Genomic DNA, 23,125 nt, shown 5'->3' with positions numbered 1-23,125 from the left:
ACTGCTTTAAGTAGCAAACATGAGGAAGCACAGACTACTATAACCTTATTTTTCACTGTCCATTCAACTAAACTCCAAACACTAACTGTTACCAAATTCATTTATACACATTAAAGACCAGTTAGTTGGGGGGCAGAATCACTTGTTTAGAAGAGTTCTTAACTGGACCAAAAGCCTTGAATGTTTGAAAAGTATTGCTGTTCAAAATTCACACAGGAGTGGCACTGTGCAATATTCAACATCGAAGCAACATCCAGTAGTCCGAAAGTGCTGATGCATGCTCCCTTGTTTCATACAAAATAGATTGAGTATTGTCCTAAAATCTCAACCATGTGCTTTAGATGCCTATAAACTTTCACAAATCTGAGCCTACAAAAACGTTCTCCTAATCCTGCATTCCTCATAAGTGAAAGTATATTACACACACAAAAAACCCAGAATGGAACCCGAAAGTCTTCCTGCTAAACTCGCACATACACTGTATAGCATGAACAAAGAATGCAGTTCTGTAATACTAGTAAAATGTTTACAGATTATAAATATTATTTTTATTTTAGAAATAACACATTTGATTTATCCATACATGGCTGATCTATGTTTTTAATTAGCAATATAACCCAGCTATTTAAAAATATATATGAATGGTAAACACTGTTAGAACAGAGGTGTACATTAACTTTATAGCTTGAGCCAAGAAACATGTATTCAGCTTTAAAAATGCTAGCCAATTAACATACAGTTGTTAATTGATATGTAATTAGAATGTGTAATCAAGGCAGTAAGTAAAAAAAAGCTTCAAGTTAATAGGTTGTCTAATGCACATAATTGTGTCTTATCCTCTGCAGGTTAGGGACATCCAGTAGATTTCTTGGTTCCATTAAAAGCTCTCATGCAGACAGCAACAGAAACTTTCTTTGATAAGACACAAAAGCACCAAGTTTCAGGATAAGTGAAGAATTTCCTTAAGGATTATGACAAAAGCAGTGCAAAAAAAATTCTCTAAAGTTTACCCTAGGCTGTTATTGCATAAAACATTCACTGAAATTAAAGTTTTCTACAGTCAAAACAAAATGCTTACAGAAGGCAAGATAAAATATGATGCAAATACCTGGTGGGTCCATAAAATCAAAGTGTACCAAATCATCTATACCAAGCTTCTTGAGCTGCAACACTACAGATCCCAGGTTAGATCTCAGAATTTCTGGGTATGTGTTGTCCTAGGGAAAAGGAAAAAAAACCTCCAATAATAAAAGAAATGTACTTTGCCTTTTCCAGGAACTTTAAACTATTTAAACATTCAACTTCTAATTCTGTTCAGTAGTGTAGCATTCCACTTTCTGTATCAATACAAAAGTTCTTAGAGACACACACACAAAAAAAAGCTAATCTTACCTGCATTTCAGTCTTGTAAGCCTTCTCTGTATAAAGCCTGAAGCACTTGCCTGGTCTAGTACGACCAGCACGGCCAGCTCGCTGCTGAGCAGAAGCTTTACTAATTGCAGTCACCAAGAGAGACTCCACCCTGATACGAGGATTATATACCTATTTGAAAGTGGAATCAGAGCAGAAAAGAAGAAGCATTCTTATCCATGAGTGGTGTTATCTAAAAAACAAGGCGGCTTTAAACATGTTTTCAAACACAATTTCTGACAAGGAAATCACAAGCAATTGTACATATCTGAAAGGAGAGGGAACCTCCCCCCCCCCCCCCACAAAAAAACCCTTTGGCTACAAAAGCCTTTGAATCAGTGACAGAAAGCTTCAAATACAACCGCATAGAGAACAGCATTTGCTTTTTTCATTTGTTGGTATCTTCTCCTGCCAGGCTCCCTGTACTGTTTAAATGTGTGTATTTTTAGATAAGATTTTCATGGCAGAACTAATATGTCCAATTTGTTCTATAGAGTGCTAAACACACTCTTGATACTCAAATAATTCCATGCAAAAACAAGTCTTCTTGATGGAATTATAAGGCTGAATAATCTTGTTCTGGAGGTCAGAAAAATCTAACATTAAGGTTTGAATGCAACTGTAAAATCATACTGATGACAAAGCAATACTATATTTCAAGGACACATGTAATCTGCCACAGTACAAAATATATCCTGGAATTTGCAGTAATGTTTYCATTGCAGTTAAACACAAACAGCAGCCCTGCCAACCCATTAGGGCTTATAGAAAGGAAGATACTGTAAGAAAGACGGTAGTCAGAGAGCAGTTTCAGTTGAAGACTTTCTTTGGTCCATATTTTAACACTATTCCCCTAGTATGAATGAGTTTAAAAAAAAAGTGCTCAAGAACTTTATTTCTTCACAGAGAAGATTTTCTTCTAGCATAAGAAATACTGGGGGGAAAAAAAGCTAAACCTAAGTGATCATTGTAACTTGTGTATGAAGATGCATCTCTACTCACATTCTGCTGCACCTCTCATTGTGCGATAATTAAAAGGCTGACAAAATGTGCAAATACTAAAGGAAAAGTCTAAGAAATCAAGTTATGAAGATCACAGTTGGTGAAAGAACTAAATGAAGCTGAGAGACTTGTAATCTATTCTTTATTCAGCTCTTGGTTTGACTGCGAGCAGGCTACTTCAGCCCCTCTGAACTTCCCATGGTGTTCTGAGAAATGCAATACATGCTCTATCATGTAGGATCTTCAGGGCTGCAACACCACATGATAGGTAGTGATGAAAAAAACAATACTAACCTAGGTGTTATTTCTCTTCTTATTTTAGTACTGAAGTTTTCTACACTGACATGACTTAAAACAAGAGGTGGCTTCTGCCACCAGTTATCTTTTACTTTCAGATGATCTTGGCATATTTCTTGGTTCTACTTGAGCATTCTCAAACACAGACATACAGTGCAAAACCATCCTCCCAAAAATATCCAGAAAATCCGTATTTCAGGCCTAAATCAAAATCCTCATATTTAGTTTTTTTAAAAACTAAGATACTTCTGCACTGCAGTTTTCTGGACAGCTCGGTAAGTTTACAGACTAAGTGCAAGCCTACTGTAAAGAAGTAGAAAATTCAAGCTCAAGATTTCAAATAAAAAAAGACCTGTGTTTACAAAAAGAACAGTTACCTGAACAACCCAGATGCCAAAAGTCTTTTCTACTCTGAGGAAATAGTAACTGAAGTTGCATTTACCTTTTGTTTCGCAAAGCCAGGATCAATCACAAACACAACACCATCTATTGTTAATGATGTCTCAGCAATGTTGGTGGACACAACAACCTGTTGAAAAATAAAATAGTATATGCAACGACTTTGTCATGAAGTGATGCATGCAGATAGATCCCTGATTCTGTCTTTACACAAGCTGGGAGTTTTCAGCATTTTCTTTCACCTCATCAATAACCACAAGAGCTGTCCTCCCAGACTTTTATAGGACGATCAGAAAACTATGAACTTCTACTGACGTCAGTGTAAGTTCTGTCCACCATGTTTCTGCTCCCCTATTTCTCCATTAAAACTAACACTTATTATATTAAGAAACAGAAGAGCATATATTTTACTAATTTACTTAATATTTTACCCACATCTTCAGTACAAAATGACAAGTTACATTACGTCCCTTTGACATCTTCTGTTAATACTGGTTTTATAAACTTTTTTCTTTTTAAAGACCAAGTAGAGCAAACTGGTCAAAAAATATTAAGTCAAGGCCTATATAAATATACTTAGATGAGTACATTTTATACACAGATGCTTCTCCTCAGTTAAGCACTCAGTAAAGCTTTTTGTTTCACACAGCAGATATTAGCAGCAGTCAAAAAGCAGACATACACCTTTTAATGTCTACATTATTTTACATTTACCAGCAGTGTAGTATGCTTTTTTTACTTGGTTTGAAATAAAGCAATCAATACATTCTAGCTAAAATCCTGAAATTTAATTTTACCTTTTTTAATTATCTGATATTCAAATATCTTTATATATTTTGGAGGTTGTGTTTTCAAAGTACTACAAAATATCTGAAGGTTAAATCTCATACAAAAATTAAAGCAAAGGGGATAGCTGAGTTCTGAGGCATTATTCACTGCCATTATGGCCACAGATGCAGTGTACCAGTCTACACAAATCCTTAGTTCTCATTCAAATAGTGACCATATTAAATTACATATTAATAGAAAATTTAAATCAGCTACCTTAAGGAAGACCCAAAATTAGTTTGGTACATCACCAAAACTACCTAACTTTCACTTCTCAATTTCAGAGCATTCCATCATAACTGTTTTCAGCAATTAGAATTTGAGATCCCTAACAATTTGTTCAGAATTGCAATAAAAATCAGTGGCCAGACTAGATGTATAATTCTGTTCCGATCTTCCTTCCTTCTGTTCACTTTGCCAGTCAGCTGCCTATTACCCCAACTCATCTCCTCTTAAGTAGACTTAATATCTAGGCTTGCCCAAACGCTACTACATAATTAAAGCAATACTTAGTTGGAAAAATATTTGAAATCAATCTGGAGTTAGTGTTCCACCCTGAAATGACCTGCTATTTAAAATTCTTCAAATAAAAACAAAACAAAAACGAACAAAAAAATCAATTCCCTTCTCATCCACAGGTAAGCTGCACAGATTAGTCAGAGACAAAAGCCACAAACATATCAACACAATTAAGTGCTGACACAGTAGCACGATAGATTTTCATAAAAAATTTGCAAGTCATTAAAGATGTAAATTGAACTAGCATTTCCATGTTAAAACGATAATTAATCCACATTCATAACAGTGTATGCATGCATGCCATTCAGCTTGCTGTTGGAGAATAACGCAGTGTATCTTATCTAAAACCTCTCAACTTTTTCTGAATATACTAATGCATGAGGCATCCACATCCACAGTCTTCAAATACCAATTATAGAGCAGTATCAAAAAGTATTGGTCCCACTTTTACCACCAATTTCCAGTAGGACACGGCAATATTGAAAATTCAACACTGTTAGTGTACTTAGTCCACAAAGGCCCAACAATTTAAATTGTACTCAAGCTTATTTAACTTGTGCTCGAATCAGGTGACACTTTCCAAGAGTAAAGAAAACCAGTTATTCGCATAAGAGGACAGTGTTTTATACATATCTCATTTGTTACATTGCTTAAGAAACTTAACTAACTAATGTAAAAACTCACAAAACTCAAGAAAAAGCTTGGGGAAGCTCCTCCACATCTTTAGAGCCCAAATCAAAAAAGAGTTACTTGGAAGTCAGAGGAATGAAATTAGCACTTGATTATGTAAAATAATAAATTGTACCTAATTAGCTTTAACTACAGTTTTTCAATTACAGAAATGGTTATGTTGAAAAGGTTCTTAAGTATCAGATTAGCAGTCTAATACACTGAACAGGTTTAGAGAATAATTTAAACAAGTTATTTGGAATATTAAAAATCATATGTCTACATATAATGGCATTAACTAGTAACCCTTAAGACTAGTGAAACAAACAGAACAGTCCGGGAATTCAATTCTGGCATACTTTTCTGTTTATACATGACATAGCCAGAGTTTTTTCTCATCTATGCCAAATATGGTAACAAAACATTCATATCTGATTTGCATTGAGATTAAATAATCATACAATGAGATTCAAGGTACCTGCAATAGCATGCACAAGCCTCAGATGAATCACAAAAGACACTAGTCAACATCAATGCTCCTTTTCTCTTCCTCCCACCTCCCATCTCCTATTTTTAAAGGACATGTCAACCATCATAAAGAGAATACAAAGGAAAAGCCCAATCCCACTTGGGATTTACTGTTGGTTAAAAAAGAAAACATGCTTCTGACTATTTTCTCCCTGCAAAGAATATGGTCATGATTGGGAACGACCACCTTCTGGCTGTCAGATGCAACAGTGGAATGCTTAAAATACCAACTCCAAACTTGAAACTTTAAACTGTTAAATTTTACAGATAATTAAGCAGTGGTTTATTAGCTTTCGAAGCCCTAGAAATAACACATAAGATGCTCTGCCTCTCCCAAGTTAAACAATGGACTATACCTGAGTAAGTAACTAGCATCAAATTCTGTACAACAGACTATGCTGATAATTCCTTTCTTGGAAGTCAACAACTCTTTCACAGTTAAGGGAAAAATCTTCAAAACTGAATCAAATATAAGCTGAATGGAGTCAGTAGGCACTCTAGAAAGATCTTTTAGAGATAAAAGAAGGCATGACTCACTGGTAGACTGTATAGCAAAAATACTTTTGTGTTCATTTGTTATGTTTGCATAGTTATATAGCTATATAAACAAATGGAATCATTTGTATCATTAGCTACATACTAATGACCAAAACCAAAGGACAACAGCGCCCTTCAACAACTTAAGAGAGGAAAACTGAGTTAAAGACTATCAGAAATCCAGTACGTGAAAATTCAGACGTAATGGTGGGTAGTGAGTAAGTGAAAAAGTGAAAGTTAAAAGCGGGTAGTAAGGTCCCTGAGGAAGGCAAGAGATGATGTTTTCAACAGGTTAGAGGCTAACACAAAGTATGATAGATGGGGAACACTTCCAGCAGATAATCCAAAGGGATATAGAAAGTTATATCCTCTTGTATGACATCCCAATACAGTGAGGGTCCTGGTAAATTCCCAGGCCCATTTTAAATTAAGAGTAAACAAGTCAGTTATTTGTGGCAAGTGGGGGAGGAAAGGGGAGTAGGAAGGCTCTTTGAGTCATCATCTTCATCTTCCTCCAGAGGAAGAACAAAATACTCTGATTAGCTGTAAATAAAAAAGCATTTTCATCTTGTATCTTAAGCTTTCTTGCAGTAATAGCTGATCTTCCCTAGAATGTGTAAGGAGAGGACAATAAGCTAAGTAATCAAGCAACAATATTAATTTTTACCATTACTATTATTGCAAGATGCTACACAACTTCTAGTATCTTACTTTTCTTTCACACAGTTAAATCTCAAGAGATACACATTCAGATACTGCTTAACTTAGTTTTCATGACCATTACAGATTTTGAAATGATTTGGACCTACTAATTCTTTCCTCAACAGTTCTAAAAACTACATTTAACTCCCACAGGAGATGGTGCAAAAGCAGGCATCTTGTTAGATAGCAGAGGTCCAGTAACCCAAGGTCCTATTTCAAATACCTTGATTGATAGAAACCAACACTAAAAACATTTAAATAATTCTACAAACTACACAAGTTTCCACTTATTGCTAGATTTGCTATGCAGATGAAAAAACAAAAACCAAAAGCCAGAATGTGTTTCAACCAAAGCACACAAATATAATTTAAACTACAGTGAAGAGGCAGTACGAAGTACATTCCCTCCTGCCTCTTTTTAAACACGTAATGGCTTCATAGGTCTGAACCTGTTGCTTACATGTTCTATGCCTGCTTTTGCCAACAGTTTAAAACTTCCTAGCCTAGCAATTTTTATTGTAGTAAAAATAGCTGCTACAGTGAGAGTCTTGCTAGACACTAGTACAGGCTTTGTCAGTTCAGCATAATGAAAGCTACATACTGCATCTGTTATCCACTTACCAAGAAAACCAGAAATGGCCTATTTCAAAGCACACTTTTAAACATAAATGGAAGTTTAATGAAAATACACAGCTATCACTTGTTCATCACTGAGAAGCAATTTCATTCATTCAAGTCATTTGCTAATACAATCTTGTTGCAGCATTACTTTCATGATTTCAGATTGTTTGCTTTCTGCAATCAACTTCAATATGAAAAAAGAGGATCATTTCACAAAATTTAATAAGTGATTTATTCTTCCAGAACACTAGGAAGTTGTCACTAGTATTCTGCATGCATTGTACTACACAAAAAAAGGAAAATAATCAAGGAACAAACCCTCCCTAGAGCAGACAGTATGATTCAGCTTTGACCTTCAAAATCTAACTTTGGAAATGTTAGTTTCATATAGTATTAGTTTAGCTTGAACAAGCTCTGTTGAGACTCCTTCCAAATTTTCAGTTTTGGAGAAATACTGACACATTCCTAGTGTGGTTTATGCAAGCATTCAGCAAGTGAACTATTAAATCTTACACAACATATTCACTAACGCCATTTCACAAGTTTATCAGTTTCTCGATCCATTTCAACCTATGAAAGGAAAGCACCCCAACTCCTTGCTTATTGCTTCAGAAAACAGGAACCTCTGATACATTTGTTTTAACTTGCACCTTCTCTTAAGCCTCGAGAAAGAGACAAAACCTGCCTGACAGCATCCTCTGAATAGATGACCAATTCAGTTTCTAAGAGCATGTCTCAGAATAATTGCTATGAAAAAAAAAATCCCATCCCTCCACTTAAATCATGTGGTTGTCAAATTCATTATCTGATTTACCTTATTTCTCACAGAAGCTTATGTGACTGCTATTCCCACTCAGTTCAAATCCTTATTATTTACAGATGGACATCACAATTTCGAATTGCACTAAGAAAAAGGGTTATCTAAAAATCTAAACAGGATAAATATTGGATTATGGTATTCAAGACTTCATAAAAAAAGCTTTCCATTTGTTGCTGTCCAAATTTACTTAACGGCTGAAACTCATATTTAATTCAACACAACTGTGAGTAGCTTGTTACTGAACAGCATGCTAAAATAGAACACATTTTTTATATTATTTACCTTTCTTCCTATTGCCCCATTTTGCTTTTTTGGTGGGGGAGGTTCAAAAATCCTTTGCTGTTGCTGTGGAGGAAGGGTAGAATACAATGGAATGATTTTGATGTCACCAACTTCAGGACCCAAATCATCAATTTCACGTTTTATCCTCTTGCAGGCTTCATCAATCTCCTACAAAACAAAAGTATTGGTTAAAAGAAGCCCATGAAAACGGTAGCACTTTATTTTAGAGCACCTTATGACAATCACATTAAGTCTAGATGCAGAAAAATAAATTGCAATAATTTTTACTAAAAAAGGGAGGGGGAAAAAAGGTGGTTGCTGAATTTCCATTGGATTTTCCTCAACACTCCAAGATGCCTCAGCTTCTGTACTCTAATGAACAGTCTAATTTGCATTCAACACCCTTTTTCTTTTAGACATGTTTCCTAATTAATTCCCTACAAATTGTACTAAAATTGAAAACTCTCACCCTGGAATATTAAACTGCATTCATGACCTTTTCAATTTTCACAATCTAAAAGAAATTGATGTGCAAGATATTTTAAATAAGCCAATTAAGCTTTAATGTCACGTATCACTAATGCAATTACATGGAAGATTTGCTTCATTGTACCTAATGAGAACAAACACCTTTACAGTATAAACATGGATGCTCAAGAACCAAACCTCTCAATCCGGCATTTCATATTTTTATTTTAAACTTAACTGAAATCCCATTTAAGCTTAAAATCAAAACTACTCTGAAGAAAGATTTTTTCATGTGCTGATCTTAGTATTTTCTACAGTATTTGCAGGCCCATTTTCTGACTGACTTGATAGACAAGAAAGTTTAACCCTGCCTAATCATTTACAACTCAGTTTCATTTTAAAGCTACTGCACTTATGTTGGGTGACCTGTAACTATGAAAAGATTTAATGAAAACAGAAAACTAAAGTGCACACAAATTAGGGCAATGAATAACAATTCATTAAACTTCAGCTTAAAAATTACAGTGCCGCCATTACTATGACCAAGATGTACTCTTACCAACTACTGAGATTTCAGCTGAACCACTGATGGGAGAATGAAGTCACCATTAGCAGAATCAATTTAGAAAAAAAGCTGAAAATGGCTACAATATATACTCCAATAAACAGGCTAGATCTCCCTTACGACGAATTAATCATCAGCCTAAAGTTAAAATGATGTTCAAGACTCAAAACCACATGCAAACCTTCAGGTAATCTAAAGCCTCTGTAAAATTACTGCTTTAAACAGGATTTAGGAGAGCAAAATCAGCTTCCCTTTCAGAATCTATATATTCAGACAGAACCTAAAGTAAATCTGACAGATTTGGGAGTCTTTTTCATTTGTTCTTAAAGAGACTTTCCAGTTTTTGCTTAATAGTATTCAGTAGAGTGCTTTAAATAAGCACAAAAAGTATAACTCATGTTCTGTATTGACCAGTATATAGAATTAACATAAGCATGGCAAAAGAAAGGCTACATGACTATCCCCTTTGATGTCAGAGTCCTTTAATAAGGCTAATGCCTTCTCGCATTATCTTGCAAATTTGAATGAACTGCAGGTATTTACAAAAAAAACTTTTAAAGGTGCACTTTGCCAAGAAATCCAATAAACCTTTCATAAAATATAAAAGGTATATACGAAACTGAGCTAGAATGCCCCCTACTGGTTTACTAACAAGAAAAATTTTCTTTAAACAGATGGCAATATCTGGTATTCTGCTGACAAACTCTTTCTGAAAGTTCATTAAAATCCTCCCAGTGTAAAAGAAAAAAAACAGCTTACCTGACAGACCATACACAGTAGTTGAACAGATTAATACTTTCATAATGGTGAGAAAAATAAAGTATTTCAAAGTAAATAGTTTGGCACACTGTGTTTCCTTAAATTTTCACCTAGTCACAAAGTCTTGATAAACTGGTATTTGTGCATCAGTTAAACATTTTTGAAAGATAAACTTTTTATTTTAGTATTTGGCTTGTGTTTTAATACAAAATTAAAATAGCACAGACATTAGTTCCTGCTCTGAACATCACTACATTCTGTTTCATGGAATTTGAGCAGATTACACTTGTAACTGGAAAAGCTCTGAGGCTGGGCAGGAGGCTTAATCTTCAACACTAATGACTAGAGACTCCAGGATAGTTTATACTTAAGATAGAATACAATACAAGCAAGCAATCAGTGATAAATGAGAGCATCACACTCCCCAGGTCACGTGTGTCCACAGCTACGTATCAGCTTTCAGAAGAGATAAAGTGTTCTTTCTCCCTAGAGTTTCCCAATGTAGTTTAAGTATCCCTAATCAGAACTCATTAAAATACTTCAACACAGAGATGACAAATGCATATATAATCATTACTCTCTGCAAATTTGCAGAGATAACTATGGACCTTTCATCATATGCTGCTGAAAGGAGGATGCCAGTCACCAAGTGCCACTGAAGCTCTTTTAGAGGCAGTAATAAAAAAGAACCCAGTAGTACTGAATTGCTTTATTAAGTCTGTGTTTGGGGGGGGGGGGGTCCTTATATTCAACACCTTGCCAGGTATTTTATCTCTACATCAGTTTTATCCACAGCCACCTGACTTTCATCCTAAGTTTCACCTGAAGAATGATATTTAAGGACCCTCCAATTACAGCATCACACTAAAACTGAGATTATGTCAGAAACCATTCCAAAAAGCTATCCAAAATTACACAATCTAAGACATGTGTAGCAAAAATAGCTTGAAAGCATTAAGCATTCAAAGTTAAGTGTCAAAGATTCCTTTGCATCACCCGAAAACATTTAAGTCTAGAAATATGAGATATGGTTGAATGCACAATCCTAACTTTAATCCTCTGAGGACAAGTTACAATAGCCTTGAACTACTCAAGTATGAAAAACTTTTCTTACAGATTTAAATATTTGCACACCATCTTTATTACTCCAGGTCTATTACACAGTCCCTTGAAAAGGGATTACTACGTCAACCCACATGTAAGAAGAGGTGGTTCTTCTTGGAGGAAAAGAAAAAGGAAGGTAGACTGAGCTTGTGCTACATTTAAATTATGCCTAGAAAAACTCCTTGAAGTCCTGGCTACTTGAGACAGAGGATACCAGGGTACTAGCAACAGAACTAAGCACAGGATCAGAGGAACCACAGTTAGAATTGAGTTCGCCCGGTGTGTCTGTACAAGGACCTGCTCCAGAATTAATCAAAGAAAGTAGGTCTATTGTGCAACAGGTGCCAGACACAGGCAATGCTGAAGTTAGAGTGAATTTGATCCTAGTTCCTTAGGAAACTAAGGACCTTTTAGGAGTATTTAGCTCCCAGTAAAATTGTTGTAAATGAAATTGTGCAATGCATTCATCTGAAAAGAGCTGACCAGAGGTAATCAGCAAACAAACCACAGAAAGAAGAAAGGTTACATGCTAGCCAAAATGCTCATTTAGCTCCACACACTTTCAACATACTATACCTATACTTCACCAAATCTAGTCATTAGAATTACCCTAGCCAGCAGTCTACCATTTATATCAAAGTTCTCAAAAACTTCTTGCTTGATCCTGTCAAAACATATTGATGATATACTTACGGCACCTATAGTTCAGCTGAAATACTGTGGAAGCTAGATTCAGGTAGCAGATAAGAGGTCTACAGCAGTATATTTTAAATATTAATGTGGAGTTCTCAATGTTCTTCCATGCACTCAGCAGCATAACCTATTCTACTTGGATAAGCTCCAAAGACACACAAGCATCAGCAAAGAGAAAATATTTCTTTTTATGGATACTCAAGTGATCAAGGAGGTAGGTGGGGGGATGGCAGGGGGTGGAAGAGACACCACTGATTTTCCTCAAAGTGTCTGAAAACCCCTGCTGCATTCCTGCCTTCTTTACCCCCTTAAGCTCTTCAGGAATATTTTTCAACTAGCAAAAGTGAAGTCACCTAAACATCCAAGCAAGAGTCAACACTTTATTTTGTACCTACAAATAGATAAAGATGGTTTACAAAAAAAAAAAAAGAGAGAGAGAGAAAAGCATTAACCAAGAAAAGAAAAATCTGACTTTAAGTGTCCAAATTTAAGATAATTTAAACATTATTCCTTCCAAGAAGTTGGTGTGATTAAGGCTTGTTTACACAAAACCCTGAGCAGACTTCTTGGTTGTCAAACCACTGGTTGACATTGGGCAGTATTTAGAACGCCTGTCAAAAAGCAATTCTGAGATACCAAAAGAGTTCAGAATGTCAACTGGATTTTCCATTTTGTGCCACAAAGGTCAGCAAGGCCTAAGCAAGTAGGAGAGCTTAGCTGCATCTTGTTTTGGAAAAAAGAAGCAAGAACAAGGCAAGCAATTTCCCTCTGATTTATTAGAAATGGTAGGGGAGACATCTATTTTCACAAAGCAACAGGGAGGTGACCTGTGCCTCCTGAATCTGTCCAGACTTTTACTGCATCTTAACCCACCTCCTCAGGAAGCAGGCTGACAACTAGTGCCACTTCTCCCAACCACCCCCCACATCCCCCAAGCAAAAAAACCCCACACACTATCAAGAAATCAAAAGCAGTGCTTTCTTTTATTTTCCCTTCTTATGGGTGATCAATATGCCTACAGGTGGAACAATTGATATTATTAAACAATTCAAACTGACACAGAGCAGAACCTTTGCTCCAGTGAAATACTGAAAAATTTTGATGTAATTGTACATAACTACAGGTACAAGTAGTCAAAAGCCAAAACAGCACACGCCAAGTCACACACTCTGCCATAAACAATGTTAAATACTATAGTAAAAGTACACAAAACATGCACACATTCTGGAAAAAGGTTATAAATGCTGTAGATTGGTGGGAGGGGTGTATTAAGTGTAGTAACTGAAAGAAATGAAAGAAAATAAAACCAAACAGGTATGGGTGCTTTAACCATTAAAGACCATCCACTATCCTCCCGCAAAGACATCTGATATGCTCATCTCTCAAGTCAAGAGAAGGTAAGGTACACACCACACTTTAAAGAACTGGCAAAGAGCTATTGAGATATCTTCAGTCACTCAGAGAGGGCTATGTAAAGTACCATTTTCTGCACTGTAATATGAATCTTAAGAGTAGAATTTACCTTTTATTCCAGATGCCCTTAATGTCAGATGCAGCAGCTGTACTGGATAGCAAAAGAACCAATTGAAGCATGTTGATATAACTGTCTCTGATCACTTTAATGTAAGGCATATCTCCAGGTGACACAAGGAGCATGCTTATTTCACCGTTAAAATTTCTGAACTGTGACAGTAGCAACAGACCCAGGTACCTTATCAACACTGGGATGACTATCATATATACTGACAGAATCCTTCAGGCTGAAGTCAGTACTACCAGCTATATTCAAGTTTGAGGCAACTTCCATAGTACTGGCTCAGAGTATCCCCACAAGTTTGCTATGACTCCTATAAACTGATTGTTTAGAATCAATAGTGAAGTAGACTACTCATGCTAATACCGGTATGTTCAGCATCATTGTAGAGGAACTGAATTAAAGCAGAGTACCAAGTAGACAGCTGCGTTTACTCTTTGTAACAAGGGTACTGAATAAGTCAGTCAACGCTCACTGGTCAACAGCCTCTTACTCCCTTACAATAGTTAAACTAAGCACAGAAAGCACTGGTTGCAGGTTAGTCTCTTTAATGCCTAAAATCATCTTCTCATAGTTTGTCCCTTCTTCCTACATTTCTGTCTCATATTGCCCACTACTGCTTGCAAACCTCATCCCAGAGGAAGAGCCTAATACCCATTTTTGTGCTCACAGAAGAACATGCAGAAGAATTACTTCAGCTAGAACATGAGTTCAGAACATTTCTGAAAGCGGAGCTGAGCCCCTCTTATTTGTAAAACTAAATCCTTACTTTCTCCTACACACTATGACTACACTAAAATTTCCTTCTTTTCCTAATTGCATAAAGCCTCCCACATTGCTGAAAGGAGGGCAAAACAATGGTCTCCTTCAAGAAGCTTCTTCCTTCAACCTGACAGAGGTGAGCCGGGGAGATACTATGAAAAGCCGACAGTATTTCAAACTGGGAAGATCAGATACAATAGTTTTCCTATGGTTTAACTTCTTTTCCCTTCAGTGATACACTTGTAAAGTGACTAATTCCCCACCATTCCCTTTGATTTATATTAGTCAATACTACCAAAACAAAAACATTAAAAATGTGAATAAGACTCTTCTGTTAATAATACCTTGATTACTCAAGTTTTCCTGAAATACCTCATTTTTGAAAGCCTAATCACAGCAAATCTTCCAAACATGATTTTTTAAGCAGTCTGTGCCAGCATTAGGTTTAATTTAGAAACACTTTGATTCCTCAGGCTCTGTGTCAGAACACACAGCCAAGATTGAGAGACTTAGAACTAAGTGAACAATGGACCAATACCTCTCCAACTCCCTAAATTCTTCCAGAATACTGTATCTCCACTGCCTAAGTTCATCATCTCATTGCTCCAGTACTTAACATTCCCTAGCTCTGCATCAGAAAGTAAGGATTTGAACATACTAGCAGTTCATCTAAGAGGAGTTGTATAAAATTAACCACAGAACCAAGAGACTAATTTTGCTTATCATGCACAGTCCCATTTTTTGTTCCTTATCAGCTGTTGAATATAAAGTCTTTATTACACTATTCAAACTGAATGCTCAGCAGAAATTCACTTTCATTTCTTTCCCTGATATTTCTGCAGTAAAAGTGAGGTCCACATATTGAAGGATAACTACTAGCAAGAAGAAAAACAGAACAGAATTATAGAAGCAGTTGCACGTATTATTCAGTTAGTGCATCACATCTTTAAGAAGTGAGTTTGTGCCAAACAATCCACTTGCATCAAGTCCTCCCCCCCACCCCCAAGTACGTAGCTCTACTGAAATTGAGAGGCAGCCAAAAAAAAAAATCCCTGAAATACCAGGGAGGACTAGCAGGAATTAGGTTACTGAGTTAAATTACCACCTGGTAAAATACAATTCAATAACCTCAATTCCCTTCCCCTTTGTTTCTGCACAGTACCTACCCAAAAAACCCTGAAAGGAGCAAGATTTAGAAAGTCACCATAGTAAAGATTGGTAAATTAAAATAGAGGCAATACCTCAAAGCTGAGAAATAGCAATGCAGGACCTCTTGTTAAGAATAAGAATGACCCAGATAACTACAGTTTTATTATTGTAGTTATTCAAGACTTTGAAAGAACTGGAAGGGACCGTCTGATCCCTAAACCAGAGAAGATTTTTAAAGCTTCTCAACAATATCAACCATCAGAACAAAGCTTTCTGAAAATATACAGGAAGAGAACTGAGCTGTCCTTTCACTGCTTTTAAAGCTATCATGGATGATGCTTGAATTTACACTGAAACTAAATGAGAGTTATCTAATGGCCAAAGGTACATTACCCTGAGCTGAACCATCTAGATACTGTAAGTGTTTGCAAACATTCTGGCTCATAGGCCAAACCGATAGGCATGAACACCAGCTTAACTTGCTGGTCAGTCTCTGCTCAAACTGATGATTTACATCTTACCCCATTATCTTTACAAGAACTGTTTCTTCAAAAAGATGGTGACAGGTGATATCACTTCAGAATAATTAATGCTAGGGAGTACTCGGGCCTACAAAATAGAATAGGACAATTCTGTACACATGAACCTTGGGAACATTATTTCAGAAACCCTTTCTTCAATTGACCCTTTATCTGGAGCACTTTTCTCCCCATGCTATCTCACAAGATGAGCAACACTTCAAGACTGTTCCAGTTAAAGTATTTTAAGATCTTTTAAAATAGGAGATTACAGTTTTAACTACAGCAGATCAGCCGCTATACTATAGTTAAGCCGAGTTTCATCATGGATAAATGAATCAAGTAGACATAGCTATTTAACCCTGAAAGGGAAAAAAAAAAAAACGCTGAAAAATCAACATAAGACATAAGGCAATTTTACCCTGTTTGAAGTGAGTATGAAAAAAAAAAAATCTGAATGCTTAAATAAAAAAGGCTTCCCAAACCAGAAATATTTGGGAAACACCTTAATCCTCCCCCTTCTCTTATGAGTTTGTCATAGATGGGGCACAGCCATCCACATCTGGCTTTGATGTCATAAGCCTTCTAGAAATACTTTGTCTTTGCTCTTAAAGCTGCATGGCCTTTATCAATTTCCCTTTCTTCCCCCAGCAATGAAAGCAAACTGGTATGTGGTAGGATGAAGAAACAGTCAAGACAACTGGCCTTTTGAGCTATAATATTTCAGGAGATCAAGGATGGCCTGAATATAGATTGAGAAAAACAAAACTTTATAAAATGAAGTACTTGCCGCTGCCGCCACCGCCCCCCCCCCCCAAAAAAGTCTTCCATGGAAGAAGACTCAACACTTAAAACAATTGAGAGCTGCTCTGTCAGTAAGTCAAGACTGAACTTGTCTGAACATGATTCAATATTCAGGATCTTTTTAACTTGGTCTACTTGAAATATTTCACATTGACATCATCTCTAATGCATGAAAAACAAGAAGTGTCCCGCCTTTAGCACAATTATTAGTATTACTCTTTCAGTTTATGTTCCCCAGCTCCCCAACAACTTCCATGTGAAGCTGAAGCAAGATACAACCTGTGTGAGCTGCAGCCCAGTATACTATCTTAACCCCATTTAATCACAACTACTGAGCAACTAAGTTTTCAATTTTGACTTCAGTTTTTACCAACATCACATTTTAAACCTTGTTGGAACACTGACACCCGAACTTCACAATTATATATTTCAGGATTTTTACTTTCATTCAAGAACAGTGCTGATCTGCACTTCCAGTCTCCAAGTAGAATCCAGGATTCTTTCTCCTAAATATATAATGACACATTTTGCTGTAAGGAGAAAAGGATATTGGGGAGACATGCTCCGAATTCATAAATGTCCGGGTTACTAAGACATGCAGACAGATCTATACAGTTCTCTTGTCATTATTTATTTGTCTCCTTCAAACTGAATCACCCACAAGTGTAAAATCACTATAGATGAAACTTATTCACAGATTACTCATTTTGCTGAAGCATGCAATCTAATACTGATTTCACAGAACTCCAGCAGACAACTAACTTTGAGATCTGCAGGCTAGCCAGTCTTGAGACATTCAAAGTGTACTTTATCAAATGCCTCAAATACACATCTACATAATTAATCTACAAAACAGTCTCAACAACTGAAAACAAATTTGACAAAACTTATTATCCAGAAGAAACATGTTGACTGAAATGCAAATTACACTTATTTCTTTATAAACCAAATTCCCCATCAGATTTTCTAATTCTGCCTACAGTTATCCAGGTCATCTCACTTTCCCTTTTTGAATATTGGTACAACACATGAACATTCCTTCTATGTGCTGAAATTTCCCTGACATCAAGTTTTTTTAAAAAACAATCAAGACATGACTTCTCCTCTTTATAGGGATTATGGGATACAAGTTGGGTTTTGAAATGGTTATTCCTAATAGATATTGTTTTTAGCATTTTCTTTTGCTACTAATGGACTGAAAATCTGTCCATTCAACATAATCATGTACCTCTTTCAGGACGGGAAATGAAAGTGTTATTGAACATTTATTTCTGCACCATTAACAACAATTTTATCTTCATTCAATAACAGGCTTATCCAATTAAGATTCCTTTGATTTCTAATGTACTTAAAACTTTTTTGGTTTTGGGCCTGACAACACAGAATCAACATCTCCAGCTTCCATCATCAACTTTTTATACATCTTAACTAATCTGTTCTAATTCCTATCATTTTATTGCCTATGTAAGTTACTTCCAGTTAAGTGGGTAGTGAAGGCGGTAGCTAGAAAGGACCTTCTGCTTTAGGCCATTGCAATTCTTCCCTGTTTAAAAAAAAAAGTTTACAGAACAGAAACAGAAGTTTCAGCTTCATAGATGCATCCTTCTGATAAGGAAAGTCTTATCATCCTGCACCCTGTTCACATAGTTTTCCAGAATCCTCAAGAACTGCAGAGCATATCTGCCTAGAACCAGCCTGGAGGCAAGAAAAATCAACAGCAAGACTCTAGCTAATGAGCCCCACAGCTGAGCCCCACAGCTGTGCTTACAGCAAAACTTTCCAGGACAAAGGAAAATTGGCTACAGGTAAAATGATGATGTTGAGCAAGCCTTTTGGGGAAATGGAGATGTGTTTCAATCACCTGCAAGCTTTCACTAGCAGCACCTCTACCACAGAGCAAACTAATTAGAGAAATATAAAAATCAAGTACTCTTGCTAGTTGAGGCCTCTCTCCCTACTAAAAATACAAATTTCAGGTTGATCTAGTCAAGTACCTTTCACAATACCTGTCCTTTTCCATATCCTTCTTCCACCTCCATCTACCAATAAGCTTTGAAATTCTTATAAGCATGCAACAGATAGTACTAAAGAAAGCTACAGCCTATTTCAAGTAAAGGATTTAAGATTTCCTGGAAAACCTCATTTTCCTCCTGTAGTTTAGCTTACATGATTTTCTACAAGCTTCTTCTACACATTACTGAGTGCACTTCTGAGATAAAACTCCCAATATTTGTGGTACAGAAAAAAAACAGATACTCAAAGCAATTAAAAAAATTTTTTTTATGAAGAATAGTAGCTCTCTAAATAACAGAGCCAAAGGGCTATTCTTGATTTCTACAATCCAGGAAGCGCACAGAACTACTCTTTCAGTCAAAAGCTTGAATGCTACCAGATACCTAGAACTTCTGAATTTAGTTACTTTTATACACCTCAGTACAAATCTGGGATTCATACTCTAGGTTTCTATTTCAGAATAACTTGATTAAGAAGAGAATTTTCATTTTAGAGAAGTTTTGCATAGAATATGTATATTAAAGATACACTTCAGGTGCTTAAGCATTCTGTGAATGACAGGGAGAGAACCTTAAGTCACTTAGAAATGATGAGCAAGAAAAGCCAAGTAAACATTTCCGTTCATGTAAGCCTCTGAAAACAATTTCTATATATAGCAATTTATGAAAAAAAGGAAAAGAAAGTACCTCTTGTCCAGTAAGAAAGAGTAAGAGATCTCCTTCCTCTTCTTCACACATGTGAATTTGGATCACTGTTCGAATGGCAGCCTCAAGGTAGTCCCTTTCCGGTTCTGGAGTATAGAATATCTCCACAGGATGGGTACGTCCCGGGATAGTTAGGAGAGGACAGTTATCAAAATAGATCTGAAACTTGCCAGCATCTAAAGTAGCACTCATAACTATAACCTGTAGGTTTGGAGGACAAAAAGACAGTTAGTCTAAAGGTTGACAAGGATCTATGAAATGATATGCTTGAAACATGTTACAGTTGAGTATATTTTCTTACTATTAACTGTGCGACTTAAGCATGCTTTTTTTCAGTAGAATACAACAACCTTGTTTTCAAGGTCCAAAAAAAGTTTAGTCACATTTGGAAAGGTTAAGCTAAGACTGATATTCTTTCTAGTATTTCCTTCAATAGAAACTGCATTTAAACCTTCCCAGAGTTATCTTTCCAACAGAGATTGTCATTAACAAATCAAAAGCAGTTAATCTACTGGCTAGTTTTATAATCAGCTAATAGTAAGCACACAAATGTCCCTATTTGGTATGCTTGTAACCACAAAGGAGAAGCTGTTGGGCTTCACCATTACTGACCTTCAAGTCAGCTCTCTGTCTTACAACCTCTTTCAAAACTCCCATCAAAATATCAGTAGCCAGTGTTCTCTCATGGGCCTCATCAAGAATTATAACACCATAGCGCTCCAGCAAAGGATCATTCATTGCCTCACGAAGTAACATACCATCAGTCATATACCTGAATGCACACAAAAGCAATTTTAATAAAAATTTCTATTAATGACTGACATGAAAGAATTTTTACATCAAATTCACTAATCAACTAAGTTAAACGAAACCTTTCCTCAACATTTTTTTTTAAAGAAAAATACCAGTAAACTATTTCTGATAGCATAACAAGCCCATGTAAAAATCTTAAATAACAATTACTGCAGAGAATACATGAAATCAGGTGGGAAGAGGGGCGGGACTTAAAAAGAGGGAAGGGGAAACAAGGTTTGCAACATTTACAAGTAGCCTGCAGACTATTACTGGCAGACCTGCAGGTCTACAACTAAAGACAGGGAAATGGGAGGGGAACATAACTCTGAAAACCTAGAAATATTATGTTCTACAATTGTTTCTCCCCTTTTCCGCTTCCAAGTCACTACTTCTGCTCATTTTTTTGCTTTTCCTTCTCAACTTATAATTTCTTTTTACTCAGACTTTATTCCCAGCCTTCAACTACTTGTATGAGCAAAAGAGAAGACACATTTTGATCGCAAATCACTGTTCTTTGAAACAGACAAGCAAGACTCATGGAAAAAAAACAGGAGGAATCCTCTTCAACAATGAAAGTTAGACACCGAGCATTCTGAATGTCATCTACCAACCACATTAAGTGGTCCTGGTTCAACCTACAAAGCACAGGAATCTAAAAGAGTTGACAACTAAACCACCCTTGTACTCAGACTTCAGAGTACACACCCTTGAGTCAGGTACAGGTCAATTTTTAAACTTATCAGTAGTTCCCCTTACTGTAGTAACCAACTGAGGAAGTTACTGGAGACAAAGGCCATCTGAATGCATAATATGGAGAAACTGAACGCTGTAGTGCTCTATTCTAGCAGCTCCTTGCTCAAAAATACATCTTCAGTTCAACTTCCTCTTTATGGATCACTTAAAAGTAATATCCACAGGACACAGGGATTTCTGTAAGACGAATGACTCACTTTTGATTTTCCAAGCCCCATGCCAAGCTTCTCTCAGGTCATGCTAGAGTTCCCTTCCTCCTTCTTCACCCAAACATGGAGAGTGATTGTCCATAGATTTCACTCCTCTCCCCATTACACCTTTCAAAACTTTGCTCACACCTGTTACTGCCCTATAATCCCCCCCCAAAGTAGGCTGCATTATACCTGTAAATGACAATTACCATACTTACTTCAAAATAGTTTTTGCACTACTGCAGTCTTCAAATCGAATAGAGTAACCAACCTCCTGGCCCAGCATTACATCCATTTCATCAGCAACTCGCTGTGCCACACTCATTGCAGCTACTCTCCTAGGCTGGGTACATGCTACTCCCCTCTTCGGTCCAGGTAAAGAGCGCATGTAATCAACACACCACTGAGGGATCTGTCAAGAGTTAAATTCAGTTTTAAGTACACTTCCTCTAATGGCCAGATGTAATCTGTAACCTTTGAATTTTATCAAATAAATTTACTATTATGATTCCACTCAGATGCCAATTGTTTGTGCAAAAATATCTAGAGAGAGCAAACAGTTAAGTTAGTTGGATCCAACACCAGTTAGTAAAGCACATCCACACTAAAGCACATACATAATTTTTTTCAAGTTATAAAGGAAATCACATAGGCTCACAGTACCTTTAAGTACTGTCGGATCAATTCCTTAGAGCTATTGATCAGCAGCTGTCATGCTCCAGAGGTATCCAAGAGCCTTAGCAAATTTTAGTGTTTTAACTTGTATAGTAAATAAAACATGCTTTGTGGCTTTAAAAAAAGCACTGCTCATTAATACATAAGCAAAAAGAAAAGTTTAACAATGTAAAAATTGTCTTAGCCGGAAGTCATGGCAAGTAAAATGAATTAGGAATGTCCATTTAGTTAACTCTTAGCTCTTTGGAAATGTTGTCAACTAGATATGAAAACCTAATGCTCTGGTTCCTATATCAACATTTATTTGTCAGTCAGCAATTTTCTGTTACTATCAGGAATCTGGAAATAGTAAGAACAATCCAGAAGCAGCAGCTTGATTCACAGGAAGCTCTAAAGTTACTAACAGCTTGATGAGGAAGATGGAATATTCTTAAGGTGTTCTTAGTATGATGTTTTATGAGGAGACATCTCTAGACGTCACTACTTCTAAGTCTGGAGATCAAGTAAAATCCACTCCTCCTTAGTAATTGCTTCTCAAAGTATTCTTACTTAAAAGCTCACATTCAAAGAGAAAAATGCTACCATTTATACAGTCACACCAATGCAGAACAGAAAAATCTGTATATATTTGAACTATATCAGCAAGTTTTTTCTTCTAAAATTCTGTATTTTCACAGCACAATTTAACATTAAAACATACACACAGCAGACAAGCATACRCTGTAATAAAAACCACATGCCCCCCTTTTTAAATGGGGAACATACTTTCATTGTAATTTTGAAAAATTAAGGCAGAGACTATCAAAATATGACTGGAGATTGATAACTGACTTCTAAACAGAAAAGAACTCAGAAACATAAGAAAAATCTATTCACAGCTAAAAGTAATAGCAGCACTGGTAACCTGAACCTGGATTCCTATCCAGTAACACACACACTTCCCAAATACACAGCATAGAAAAATGCAGTTGCTTTACAAGCCACCAGGGAAAACAGCTCTAAGCATACTAGCTGAAGCTTCTTC

At 36.3% G+C, this 23,125-nt stretch overlaps 1 protein-coding gene across 1 annotated transcript in view; it reads right to left on the bottom strand.

Moving 5' to 3' along the window:
• The window catches only part of DHX15 (DEAH-box helicase 15), a 55,924-nt gene that overhangs the window by 22,516 nt on the left and 10,283 nt on the right, over window positions 1-23,125 (bottom strand). The window contains exons 3-9 of the mRNA XM_026071087.1: window positions 21,645-21,838; window positions 20,300-20,459; window positions 19,670-19,888; window positions 8,615-8,782; window positions 3,152-3,238; window positions 1,393-1,542; window positions 1,109-1,217 (exon numbers count right to left, since the gene is read on the bottom strand). Coding sequence (XP_025926872.1) covers window positions 1,109-1,217; window positions 1,393-1,542; window positions 3,152-3,238; window positions 8,615-8,782; window positions 19,670-19,888; window positions 20,300-20,459; window positions 21,645-21,838 — 1,087 coding nt within the window. The remainder of the gene's footprint in view (window positions 1-1,108; window positions 1,218-1,392; window positions 1,543-3,151; window positions 3,239-8,614; window positions 8,783-19,669; window positions 19,889-20,299; window positions 20,460-21,644; window positions 21,839-23,125) is intronic.

The sequence above is a fragment of the Apteryx rowi genome, unplaced genomic scaffold, assembly GCF_003343035.1.
Source record: "Apteryx rowi isolate R43461 unplaced genomic scaffold, aptRow1 scaffold_321, whole genome shotgun sequence".
NCBI lineage: Eukaryota > Metazoa > Chordata > Aves > Apterygiformes > Apterygidae > Apteryx > Apteryx rowi.
The sequence above is the reverse complement of the archived record's forward strand: the minus strand, read 5'-3'. Positions and strand labels throughout refer to the sequence as shown.